Source organism: Brachyhypopomus gauderio, chromosome 3, assembly GCF_052324685.1.
Source record: "Brachyhypopomus gauderio isolate BG-103 chromosome 3, BGAUD_0.2, whole genome shotgun sequence".
NCBI classification, from domain to species: Eukaryota; Metazoa; Chordata; class Actinopteri; order Gymnotiformes; family Hypopomidae; genus Brachyhypopomus; species Brachyhypopomus gauderio.
Window position 1 is genome coordinate 20,777,048 of NC_135213.1, and position 12,295 is coordinate 20,789,342.

The following is a 12,295-nucleotide window of genomic DNA, read 5'->3' on the forward strand; positions in this document are numbered from 1 at the left end:
CCAACTCCAGAGCGGACCGGACCGGAACGAGAATCGAACCCACCTTGCTGTGAGGCGATAGCGCTAACCACCGCACTGCACATTGAACTACGACTATGCATAACGCACACGAAATATTTATGACTCTCCGTCTTTAGACATCAACCAACCAAAAATGCTCATTATCACTATCACCACATACCACCACATAGTTTGCAAACTGAACAATGTCTTACAATGTGAAACATGTCAATTTCAGGACTACACAACACTAGCGCTGTCAAAATCAGTCCAAAAACCCCACACATTTGAGCTAATCGAATGTTCATTAGGTTCATGAGAATCAAACCAATACAATGAGAGACATAACTACATGTATAAGTATATTTATTTAATCATAAACAAATGTTTTAACTTTAGTTTTAACATTAAATGAGAAATTATAAATAAATAATTGGAGCATTGCAGTCCTTGAAGCTTCGATCAGTTTACTCATCACAGTACAATGCAGTTAGTATTTTTAGAATACAGTAATAACAGTATTACATTGCACAACAAAATTGTTAGCTGACATAAGCCGTACTCCTTAGGTGCATATGTTCAGGTAAATGACCTCAGGTTAATAGTGCTGGAATGCTAGATTAATTAGCTAAATAAAACGTTACACTTAGTTATTCTTTCCCTATGAGTTTATTCCCCATATTGACTAGATTCAAAACACTGAAAGCTCAGAAATCACTTCTCTCAATAAATAGCTTCCTAATCAGTTATAAGGTCAGATGTATTTTCAAAGACACCCAGAGGACATGTTTTATAAAACTGACAATTGGGCAAATTACCTAATCTTATTGTGGTTACAACCCATAAGCTGAGCAGAGGACTTTTAGCATGAGATAAACATTTGGATGAAATAAAATGTTTCTAATCAGCCAAATCAGAAGGTATGACCAAGCCACACATGGACACATGTGGACACACAGAGTGAACAGAGGAGCTGATCATGCACTGGAGTGAGCAGAAATAGAGCAGCACTCCATAAAATAGACACACTCAGACAACCTCCAACGCATATAAAGTGGAGCATAGCACAATGTAAAACTATTGTAAGAACAGCTGAGGGTCACACATAGCACTACGGTAATGATCCTTGTGTGTATATTCCAAAGCTTTATTTGTAGGCTGTGATTGTTGATGATGTATGCCGCAAGATGAAGGTGAAGTTTGTCTGTCTACAACTGATTTAATATTTGTGCTGATTACATTATTTAACATTTTGTGTTAATTAGGGACATAGAGTGGAACTCACTGTTGTGGTATGATTCACTACAGAAAAGTTGCTTGTTTTATTTCTGACATGGGACACTATTGTAAGGATTGCTCCAGGTCTCGTAGTACACTAAGGTACTTATCACTGTGTGTATACTGTAGAGCTTTCTCATAGCACTCTAAAGCTCTCCTGTTCTCTCCTTTTGCCTTATGGATGAATCCCAGAATTGCCCAGGCTTTTCCATCTTCAGGACATCTAGTCAAACATCTATCAGCTATCTTCTTCAGATTATTAGCACTTTTCTTCCCATCTACTGTGTCATGATCTATCTTCAGACTTTCCATATAGAGTCTGATGGCTGAGACCAGATGCCTCTTTCTGTACTGCTGGAACTCTCCATAATGGAAATATGTCTTTTGTAGATACTCATTTTTCTCTTTGGCTACACGCAGGGTTTCCTGAAACAGATCTTCTGCACGATCAAGCTGTTCATCCTCTCCATACTGCACTGCTAGTTCAATCATAGCAAGGTTGAAACAAGTCTTCAGTGTACTGGCCTGTTCTAAATGATAGATGCACTGGTGACGAAGCTTCTGAACCTCCATGCTAGTGCTAGGTGAAAGTCTACTTTCATTTCGCTGTAAAGATATTTTCTTTCTTTTATAGCAGAGTGCTAGCTGGTGGTGTATAAAGCCTGAGTTGGACATGTGCTCCAATGCTCTCTTCAGCAGCGCAAGGGACCTGTCCACAGATCCATGATCCCTGAAAAATTTACCCACATAACGAATCACATAAGGAGCACTGGGTGAGTGTTCTAAGGCTTCTTCCACCAGTCTCTCGGCTTTGTCATACTCATTGAGCCGAGCGAGTCTCAGTGCTAGGAGAACTCTGAGTTCATCATTATCTGCGTTTTTGTCTATGGCCTGTTGCAGCTGTTTTACTGCTGCTGAGTCATCTGAACTGGAGGACCAAGTCTCTGTTCGGTGTAGTACAAGAGCATAACCGGTATTCCAATGTGTATTATCAGGTTCTAGCTCTAAGGCCATCTTGAAGCATTCTTTAGCCCTGTCATAGTACTTGCGAGAGAACTTGAACAGCGCCCATGCCTTTTCTCCAAGTACTTCATGATGAATGGCATATGCAGATGCTGGGAACTTATCTGCAATGTCTCTGAGCTTTCCCAAGTAGCGTTCACATTCAGTATAACATTCCATGTGGTACTGTACCCAGGCTAGATTTCCATAGGTAACTATGAGCCACTTGTCACAGTTATTCTCATGGCATTGTTTTGTGAGTGCCACTGATTCCTCTAGTTTGGTGAGGGCTTCTTTAGGAGACCCTAGAAGGTACTTCACAAATGCTAAAGAGTTGTATGTGTGCGCTAACCCTTCCAAACCCCGATGATTTAGCTCAACATGTTGTTCTAACCTATTCAGAAGATCAGTGATGTTAATATCTTCTTTATTTAATTCCCAGGTGAAGTGGCATTCCAACTGTCGTAGTTCTTCAAGAAGTCGGGACTGAGTCATTCTGTAACAGCAGCATACAGTCTATATTAACTATATATAACTATTATGCTGAAACAATGTTGACAACATAAGTTCGTCTCGGTTTCCTTGCGAAAGAATTGCGACAGTAGTATGATTTTAAAAACAATAAGCGCCTGAAAACTATACTATACTTCAGTTTGAGTGTCTTCCGCGATCCGTACAGAAATATGGAACTGCACAAACAAGGAAGAAATATCCGTCACCCGTAGCGCTAGAAAATGGAAACCGAAAGAAAACTAGTAATAAATATAGTAGCTCAACCTACCATATAGGTATTGGTCCTTATTTACTTATATATACTTACGTAGTGCTTTAATGTGGTAGCGTGGCCGAGCGGTCTAAGGCGCTGGATTAAGGCTCCAGTCTCTTCGGGGGCGTGGGTTCGAATCCCACCGCTGCCAACCGGGGCTTTTGCTCTATGAAAATATCAGGACGCCCAGGGCTCTGGAACGCCCTAACGGGACGTCAGTACGTAGGTCACGTGCAGAATTAAGAATATCGGGTTTTCAACCGGTGCTCCGCCGCAGTAATTCTGTCCAGATTAAAACCCTCCCAGGTCTTTGGGCATTTTTGCTGTTTAAGCATGGTGTCATAAACATACTTAATTATAGCATTTTACCCACATATCTCATATCAAAATGTTCAGAACAATCTCAGCTCTCTTCCTAATGAGGATACGTTGACTTAGAATATTGCATAAATAAATAATATGGTCCTAAACCTGAAAATATGACCTTTCAAAATTCTTTCATATTTTATATGAAACTACACATTTACTGAAAGAGGTCAATATTGTTGCTTGAAATATGTTTGCTCAAGTGTTTGCTTCACAAAAATAGTGAATGACTTTCCATTATTCAGGACACATGGGAGACAAGCATCCAGACTTTTCTCTGTCCTGGCTCCAAGGTGGTGGAATGAACTTCCCTTGTGTGTCCGAACATCGTCACTTGCTGTCTTCAGACGCCGACTGAAGACCCACCTCTTTCAAGTGCACTTTGCATAATTATGCTTCGTCTATTGTGCTTTATCGTCTCTTTCCTCAGGTGTTTGTTACAGGTATTGCTTACTGTCTTTTTCTCAGGTATTGTGCATAATTGGGTTATAGGAATTGTTTACTGTCTTTTTCCTCAGGTGATGTGTATATTCAGGTATAATTGTTAGGTATCATTTGACTTTCGTCTAGTGGTTTTTCCAGCTTAGAGTACCTTGTGTTCAGGACCATCTATTCTACCTTGGAGATTCCAAGCAACTACATAGCACTTTTGTAAGTCGCTCTGGATAAGAGCGTCTGCTAAACAAAATGCCATAAATGTAGTACAACAAACTACAAACTACAGAGCATATATCAGTTTATCCAAAACATATCCACTCATCTAGATTATTCTATACTATACTTTCACATCTACAAAGCAAACAGAAGCAACTTCTAGCTAGCTAGCCAGCTAGTAGCACACATCGCGAGCCTATCTGTGATCGTCCGCTATTATAGTGAGCGATATTGCAAAATAACATTCATTTAGCCTTCGATCTGTTATACTTTTTCATAAAACCCCTCAGGACTTCAACCTACCTTCATCACTGCTATGTAGATCGTTAGCTAGCTAGCGGAGGTTGTCGGAGGTTCACGGTTGTTTACTAGTGATGAGCAAAGTGATACCGAAGCTTCGGAGAAATTCAGGTAGTCGAATTCAGAAATTCAGGAAGGCTTGCTTCGTTAAGGGCGAGTGACGTCACTGATGACGTCTGAAGCCTCGCTGGTTCAGGACGTGATTCGAGTATTGATTTTTGAACATATGTAAAGCGCAATGGATTCCCGCAAAAGTGGCGTGTTAGTATTCATGTTGGAGTTTCGCCAATTTGATATAGATGAACTTGTTTTCATGGAGCCTGGTAAGAAGAGAAGAGTTTCCCCTGTATGGAAACACTTTGAACAATTCTCTCCCGATAAGGTATTACACATAATATGTCTGAATATAATGAAATGTGTTACTACTATAATATCCACAAGTCGTTTTTTTTTCCATTCCAAGGTTAAGTGTTTGTTGTGTTCCAAGCAACTGGGGTACAACAACAACACCTCATCTATGTTGAGGCATTATCGTGCCTGTCATGAAAATAATGAGGGGAATGGAATTGGACCAGCCAAATTGGGTCTGCTTTTTTCATTTTTCACATTCGTTAATCAACCATGATAATAATGACATTGACAATACTAAGACTTACATTTATCATACACATCAAAATAAAAGCAAATAAAGACAACCTGTGCAAATTTATCAATTACATATAATGTAATAATATATATTATCTAATATAATCTTGCACTGTTAACATTATTATGCACATGTAAAATGTGTATATACAGTGAGTACTGTACTTTTCTATGACAAAGTTTAATCTAATCTAATATTTACAAGGCAGTGACCAGAAAGGAGGAGCTGGATGAGGATTTGGTCTCCATGATTGTTAAAGACACTCAGCATAGCCATTCAGCATAGTTGAAGATAAAGGCTTCAGGGACTTTATAGCTAAATTGGATCCAACTTATGTTCTCCCAACTAGGAAGGTATATGTGATGACATGGAAAAAGTACTAAAATACTAAAGTAGTACTGAAATCATTATTTTCTACCTTCCGTTTAGGCTCTAAAGGCCATGGCTGAGGCCAAATACCAGCAAGAGAAAGAGAAGGCCAAAGCTGACGTCCTGAAAGTCCTGCAGGTGCAGGTGCATATAAATAAATACGACAAAATAAAGATACAACTTGAATCAAAGAGCAAAGTCTAGCAGTTTAATTTACATACCAGCCATGTAAGTAAAATGCAGTATATTTTTCAAACTGTGCACTGTACAGTTTTGTAAGTCAGGAAAGCATGTGTGGTTATAACACAACTTTTAAATGTTTATTTAATACTTTATTTAAAATATATTGATGCATTGTCATGGAACAGCTCTGGACCCCTCCTTTTGGGCGTGTGTTTATGTCGTCTGAGTCTGGTTATGTCCATGTTTGTATTTCCATGGGTGTGGGTCGTTTGTCGTGTTTATCGTTCTCACCTGTGCCTCGTGTCGTGATCACTGGGGATTGTGTAGTTCGTCTATTTAATGTGCGTTCACGCAATGTCTCATGCTCGTCTTTGTCTAAAGCTCGTGCCTGTGTGTGCTTTATGTAAAGAGCTGGACTCCACCGTTTTGTCAATTAAAAGTGTGTGTTACACACGTGCCTCATCGTGCCTGCCTTTTCCCCAAGTTACATGCATGGTAGATCAGGAGTAAAGGTGATGAGATATCAATACAGACCATAATTTGTCATCTGCAATGATCTTTTATTTCCATTAGAAAAAAGATAAGTATAAATGCAGAATAAACTTACATTGCTACCCAACAGTAACAGTACTATATTATCATTAACAGAGTCATTACAGGATAACAGTGAATTAAAAGCAGAGATTGAATTGCATTGTATATAGTATATTATATATTAGTATATATTATATTATACTTATTAACATAATCACATGAATATGATTGACTACATCAATAAACTTACTGTAAAGAAAGTCTAAGTTCACAAAGAGCACTGAGGTATTCATCATCGTCTACGTAGCTCAGAGCTTTCTCATAATACTCAATAGCTTTATGTTTATCTCCATTTTCCTTATGGATTAATCCCAGTATTCCTAAAGCCTCTCCGTCATTTGGATTTCTGGCCATTCTTTTCTCTGCAATTCTTTTCAAACAGGCTGTACTTCTCCTCCCTCCCACTGTGTTGGGATTCATCCGAAGACCTTCCTTGTAGTGTTTGATGGCCAGAGGTTCACATCTCTTACTGTACTGCTGGAATTCTGCATAATAAACTGTAACTACCTGGCAACCACCATTCTCTTGTTTGGCTGTTTGGAATGTAGTGTGGAACAGCTCTTCTGCCTTGGAAATATCCTGGTTCTCTCCATACTGTACTGCCAGCTCGCTCATAGCAAGGATGAAGGATGGCTTCAGTGTGGTGGCCTCTTCTAAATGATAGATGCACTGATCACGAATCCGTTGAATCTCAGCTCCCTTGCTATGGTGGCTTCCAGCTTGAAACAGACTCATTTTCTTTCTCTTGTAGCAGAGTGCTAGCTGGTGATGTATGAAGCTCGACTTGGGTGTCCTCTCTAATGCTCTCTTCAACAAGGCAATGGACCTCTCCACAGACCCTTTGTTCCTGAAAAATTTCCCAACGTATCGAATCACATGTGGGTGTTCTGGAGACCTCTCCAGTGCTTGCTCAACTAAGCTCTCAGCCTCGCTGAACTTTTTGTAGGCACTTAGCCTGATACCGAGCAGAACTTTAAGAACATCATCGTCTGGGTTAGCATGCACTGCCCGTCTTAGTTGTTTAATTACAGGGCAATCTGTAGTGCTGGAGAGATCAGGATTTGTGCGGTACAGAGCTATGGCATAGCCTGCATTCCATTCTCCCTCATCTGGTTCCAGCTCCAAGGCTTTCCTGAAGCACTCTTGCGCCCTCTCGTAGTACTTGCGTGAGAATTTGAGTAAAGCCCATCCCTTCTCTCCGAGAACCTCAGGATAAGGCACAGACGAAGAGGCAGGTGGATGTTTCTCATTGATCTCCTTCAGTTTATTTAAATAACTTTCACAATCCCAACGAGCTTCCATATGATAATGCAACCATGCAAAGTTTCCATAGGTAACCATGAGCATCTTATTACAGTTATTACAGTTGTCTCCATGATATTGTCTTGTGAGTTCTTCAGATCTCTGTAAGTTGCTAAGAGCTTCATTATAGGATCCCAAGAGATACTTTACAAATCCCAAACTGCTGTATGTACGCGCGACTCCTGCCTCCCTACCAACTTCCAAGTCAATTTGATCTTCCAGTCTAATTAGAAGATCAGTGAGATTTGTGTCCTCTTTCCTCAGAGCCCAGGTGAAATGGCATTCTAATTGAAGAAGCTGGGATTTTAAAAACGTGTCTTGAGTCAAACTGGTAGGGAAGCAATGAACCAAGTCAGATATGTACATCAAATTATTTAATAATAAAATAACTATATACAAAACGGCACTTACCTCATTGCATATATCCCAAAGTGTATTTCAGTTTAAATGCGACGCTTATGACACATCTGAAAATATCCCTTATACGAATCAAATTCCAAAGGAAAATTAAACCGATTAGAATATAACCCTAATTATTTACCACGTACAAAGAACCGCGACACTGTCGAACAGCCTGTATTGCGACGTATCTACTATTTTATACCTTTTGTAAACTGTACTGCTTTGCATCGTAATTGCCAATGATCTGTTCCTCACCTCTTAAGTTTCATTTACCAGGCATACTTAGCGCAATCGCAGTGGACTGCTTCGTTTCCTTCCGTTCGAGGACATCAGTGGAGTAAGGGCTCGTGGCCATAGTGGAAGAACCAAACTACCACAACAATTTAAAGACAAATAATATTTTTTACTTTTTTGATGATCTTAGAAGCCGATTGTGTGCACAATTCATGAATTGTGTTCCGTCTGTCTGAGCTGAGGGTGTTGGGAAGTGTAGTCCTCAGGTGTAATCTGACAGAAGTACATTAGTGTCTTGCACTACAGTGCACAAGGATTCATAAAACTTCATGAACAGCCAATCATAACTCATATAAAGCCAAATCAAATAAAAAATAATAAATAATAAAAACCACACCAAAAATGTATTTGATTTAGATTCCTTTTGTTCGCTGACAAACACTATTGACAATTCTAACACTTATATTAACATTTCCAACACTTCTGACATTTAAAGTAATACTTCAATTAACAGGTCTATTAATACGTATATTAACTCTTCTTTTTACACGTCTGTTATCTCTTCTTTTAACGCTTCTATTAGCTCTTCTTTTAACTCTTCTATTAACATTTTAATTTTTAAGTTTTAATTTTGAAAGCATTCTTACTGTGCAACATTTTTTCCACACATGCCTATCGAATTCACACAGTACTTGAGCAAGGCACCTAACCCCAACTGCTCCCCGGGCGCCAGGCTAGGGCTGCCCACCGCTCTGGGCACTTGTGCACCACAGCCCCCTAGTAGTCACTAGTGTGTGTTCTAATTGCACAGATGGGTAAATTTCACAAAAATCACAATTGACAAATATGGCACGTTTCACTTTCACTATATAACGTTGTTTTATAAGGCAAATATAAATATATTTTCCTGGACAAGGGAAAATACGCTAGACAATGAATAAAAGTTAAAGGAAATTCTGCTTAATTATCCAGTTTCATCGCAAATTGAACGTACTATGAAGGTGATAGCCTACATCGTCACGATGTACAGCTGTCGATATCTTCCGCGTTTTCCTCAAATAAAAAGTAAAGTATTCTGCATTACACAGGGGAGACGCTAGAAAGCAGCAAAGACACGTTCGGGTAAGCGCGTGTCGTTGTGGGCGTGGTCTATCACCTAGATTCTGAGTGTGCAGGCTGTGAACGGAAAACGCTCTTTGAGGGCAGTCTGCTTAGTTACCATTACTATTATATGAATAAAGCAATATAAATCTAAACCAATGGTAGTGTTATTTAATTTAGTAGGCATAAGTTTCTTTAGCTTTTTGTATGCCTCCAGATGTTTAAACAAACACGTACAGCACTGCTTGGTACATTCTTCTAATTTAAAACCCACGAGTATGTTTTCACATGCTTTTGCCTATTGACATACTTTCTACTGTGCAGATTACTCACTTTTTTTACTTTACTCATTGAAGGCTTTTTATCTGAAATAACTTCACCTGGAATGTTAGAGAATGTTTCTCCCAAATGTGTTTACATTTATAAAAACGTATGTATAGGCTAGCTAGTTCTTATAATGACTTGTGATTTTAGGTAGGTAATTGCGAGATAGGAAACCGTGTGTAAACTTGAAATCCGTGGTTTTATGTGCATGGCTTTGTGACTGGCGATAAAATGAAACCCTGAGCCACAGGAATGTCCATCGCTGAATGGAAACCGAAAATGCAGTTTTCGATTCATACATTATCGGTTTTTTTTTTTTTTTTTTTTTTTTACGCTTAATAATATGCCTACCTTTTTTATACGTTTATATATTTATGGCATATGCTTTACATTTGTTAACCTTAGATCCTTACAATTAGTTCAGAATATATTCAGGGTCTTACGATTAGAATTGTATTCTAATTGTTAACAATGTTTAGGTATTCTGTGTGATACTAAATAGATTTTTTTTAAATATTATTTATTTTTATTGTATTCCTATTTTATAATACCATGGCACTACCCAGAAATAGATGTATTTGGTAAAATGAAATTGTGAAGATAGGCCGACCCTCCCAGGGAGAGGCCCACTCACGCACACTCCACCTCGCGCACGCCCCCGCTCACAATCTCCCGCCTTCTAATCACAAAGTTGTTCCTCGTTGACTACACTACTTAAATTCCTGCAGGTCCCGACGTCCAAGCCAAGTCAGACGGGAAGAAGCGCTTGCGCTCTTTTTTGAGCCGTGCTGTGCGTGTGTATTATCTTTCGTTATGGACATTTATGAATACACAGCTACAAATACTGCTGCATCTGTTCCAGCGTCACAAAAACACTGAAAATGTCAAGTTCAAGTAAATATCAAATTATAACCGCCAGGTGGCAATATTGACATAACGATACTGTATGCAGAACAAAACTCAGCGAGCTTTCTCTGGCATCCTGCTCGAGTAAATGAATATATTACGTTTGTGATACAAGGTTTTAGGATCAAGGATACAAGTTTTGCTGTATTTTTTATGTATTTGGTATTTTGTATTTGGTATTTCTTGTGACATTAAATTAAACACGTATATACGCAATTGATCTATATTTACGGCTACGTTTAGACACGGTTCCCGAAAGCCACTTTCAACTTTATTGAATAACGTGTAAAATGTTGAATTATGTTGAATAACATTTTTAAACAATGTTTTACTTTAGCTTTATGACTTTTTCTGCTCGAGATTAAGCGGGACATTGCTTTACAGTCAGAATCCTGACAAGTATTTCCGTTTTTGCAGTTTTAAAAAAGTAAATATAATATTCGTTGTACTTCACTACACACGACTAGGAAGCACGCCCGTATTTCGGTACACTAGGATTTCAATTTCAAAAAAAAAAAAAAAACAAGGCATACGTCAGCTGGAAGTTCCAGGGGGCGGGCCTTCGGAAATTTCCCTAGGAGGTGTGACAAGAGCTGCATAATATAAGTGATGCCGGCAGCCACTCTGCACTTACACACGCAGAGAGCAAGATGTTTCAGCTCCAGAGCACCTGGGATTGCATCCGCCAGTATGAGACCTGGTTGAGGTCTCCCTTTTTCCCCATCCTGTTTTCTCTGACAGTATATCTGAGCTTCTGTCTGCCTTTTGTGGTACTGGACCTTCTGTCTTCCCGTGTGGCGCTGGTGAGGAGATACAAGATCCAGCAGAAGAGCCAGGTGACATTAAGAATGATGTGGACTTGCCTGGCGCTCTCGCTCTACAACCACGCCGTCTACATCTTCCCCCTGAGTGTTCTGCACTGGTACTGGCGACCCATCAGCTACCCGGTGGAGGCTCCAGCCGCCCTGGCGGTCGTGCGGGATTTGGCCTCCTGCCTGCTACTCTTCGACTTCCAATACTTCGTCTGGCACCTGTTGCATCACAGGGTGCCCTGGCTCTACCGCACTTTCCACAAGGTGCACCACAAGCACACATCCACCTTCGCTCTCACCACGGAGTACTCTGGGGCCTGGGAGACGCTGTCCCTGGGTTTCTTTGCAGCTATGAACCCCATGCTTCTGGGCTGCCACCCCTTTACTGAGATGCTCTTCCATGTGTTGAACATGTGGTTGTCTGTGGAGGATCACTGCGGCTATGACCTGCCCTGGGCCACACACAGGCTCGTGCCCTTTGGACTGTATGGAGGTGCTCCACACCATGACCTTCACCACCAGAAGTTCAAGACGAACTACGCACCATACTTCACACACTGGGACAAGCTGCTGGGAACTCTGCAATCTGAATGAACACATCAAGAGTGCCATGTGGACTGTATGCTCTTTTGCATCAAAAGAACACTGGAAACTGTTTTAGGTTTAAATAAACTACTAACGTTATCAATAAGTACATTTTATTTTTTATTATGTTTAGATTCACTACTACTTTATCTAAATTAATTAACAAAATGTTGTTTTATAATATTTATGATATAAAAGTAAGTTTATTCTAAGAGTATGAATGTGTATATTTATGTATATGAAGGTATTTTGAATGTTTTATTTGCACATGTATTTATTTATTTACTGTATTTGAACAAACACTGAAGGATACATGTTATGATCAAGCAATAAAGCTGTGACAAATCCAGAAATATGTCATGTCCAACTTGTGTTTTGTCTTGACCTATAAGTTTAAACTTCTTAAGGTGTTCAATAAACATTCTCATGGAAGCATGATCAACTCATTCAGATTACAGGCACTATGTGCAG

General features: G+C 39.6%; 3 protein-coding genes, 1 long non-coding RNA gene and 1 other non-coding gene across 7 annotated transcripts; 3 read left to right on the top strand and 2 right to left on the bottom strand.

Annotated features, from left to right (window-relative positions):
• Positions 1–349: 349 nt before the first annotated feature.
• LOC143510637 (interferon-induced protein with tetratricopeptide repeats 5-like) lies at positions 350–4,509 on the bottom strand. 3 transcript variants are annotated; one of them, XM_077000216.1, is made up of 4 exons: positions 4,370–4,509; positions 3,101–3,250; positions 2,928–3,007; positions 350–2,776 (listed from the first exon to the last, which is right to left on the bottom strand). In XM_077000216.1, exon 4 carries the CDS (start codon positions 2,773–2,775, stop codon positions 1,342–1,344), a length of 1,434 nt encoding a protein of 477 aa, XP_076856331.1. In that variant the 5' UTR covers position 2,776; positions 2,928–3,007; positions 3,101–3,250; positions 4,370–4,509; the 3' UTR covers positions 350–1,341. The 3 variants fall into 3 exon arrangements, with proteins under 3 accessions (XP_076856331.1, XP_076856329.1, XP_076856330.1); XM_077000214.1 differs by lacking the exon at positions 2,928–3,007 and having other exon boundaries at positions 4,370–4,508; XM_077000215.1 differs by lacking the exon at positions 2,928–3,007 and having other exon boundaries at positions 3,101–3,240; positions 4,370–4,496.
• trnal-aag (transfer RNA leucine (anticodon AAG)) lies at positions 3,116–3,197 on the top strand. Its single transcript has one exon. It is a non-coding gene; the product is annotated as a tRNA-Leu (tRNA).
• A 74-nt stretch (positions 4,510–4,583) lies between the features above and the next one.
• Positions 4,584–6,469, top strand: LOC143510639 (uncharacterized). Its single transcript, XR_013130038.1, has 3 exons — positions 4,584–4,748; positions 4,830–4,950; positions 5,442–6,469. It is a non-coding gene; the product is annotated as an uncharacterized LOC143510639 (long non-coding RNA).
• LOC143510636 (interferon-induced protein with tetratricopeptide repeats 5-like) lies at positions 6,237–8,106 on the bottom strand. Its single transcript, XM_077000213.1, has 2 exons — positions 7,872–8,106; positions 6,237–7,788 (listed from the first exon to the last, which is right to left on the bottom strand). Exons 1-2 carry the CDS (start codon positions 7,874–7,876, stop codon positions 6,345–6,347), a joined length of 1,449 nt encoding a protein of 482 aa, XP_076856328.1. The 5' UTR covers positions 7,877–8,106; the 3' UTR covers positions 6,237–6,344.
• A 2,944-nt stretch (positions 8,107–11,050) lies between these two features.
• On the top strand, positions 11,051–12,171 carry ch25h (cholesterol 25-hydroxylase). Its single transcript, XM_077000217.1, has one exon. The coding sequence runs from the start codon at positions 11,078–11,080 to the stop codon at positions 11,831–11,833; it is 756 nt and encodes a 251-aa protein (XP_076856332.1). The 5' UTR covers positions 11,051–11,077; the 3' UTR covers positions 11,834–12,171.
• Positions 12,172–12,295: the final 124 nt, after the last annotated feature.

What these genes read in the sequence shown, in the direction of transcription:
- LOC143510637 (XM_077000216.1), bottom strand. Translation starts at nt 2,775, where the DNA reads ATGACTCAGTCCCGACTTCTTGAAGAACTACGACAGTTGGAATGCCAC.
- ch25h (XM_077000217.1), top strand. Translation starts at nt 11,078, where the DNA reads ATGTTTCAGCTCCAGAGCACCTGGGATTGCATCCGCCAGTATGAGACC.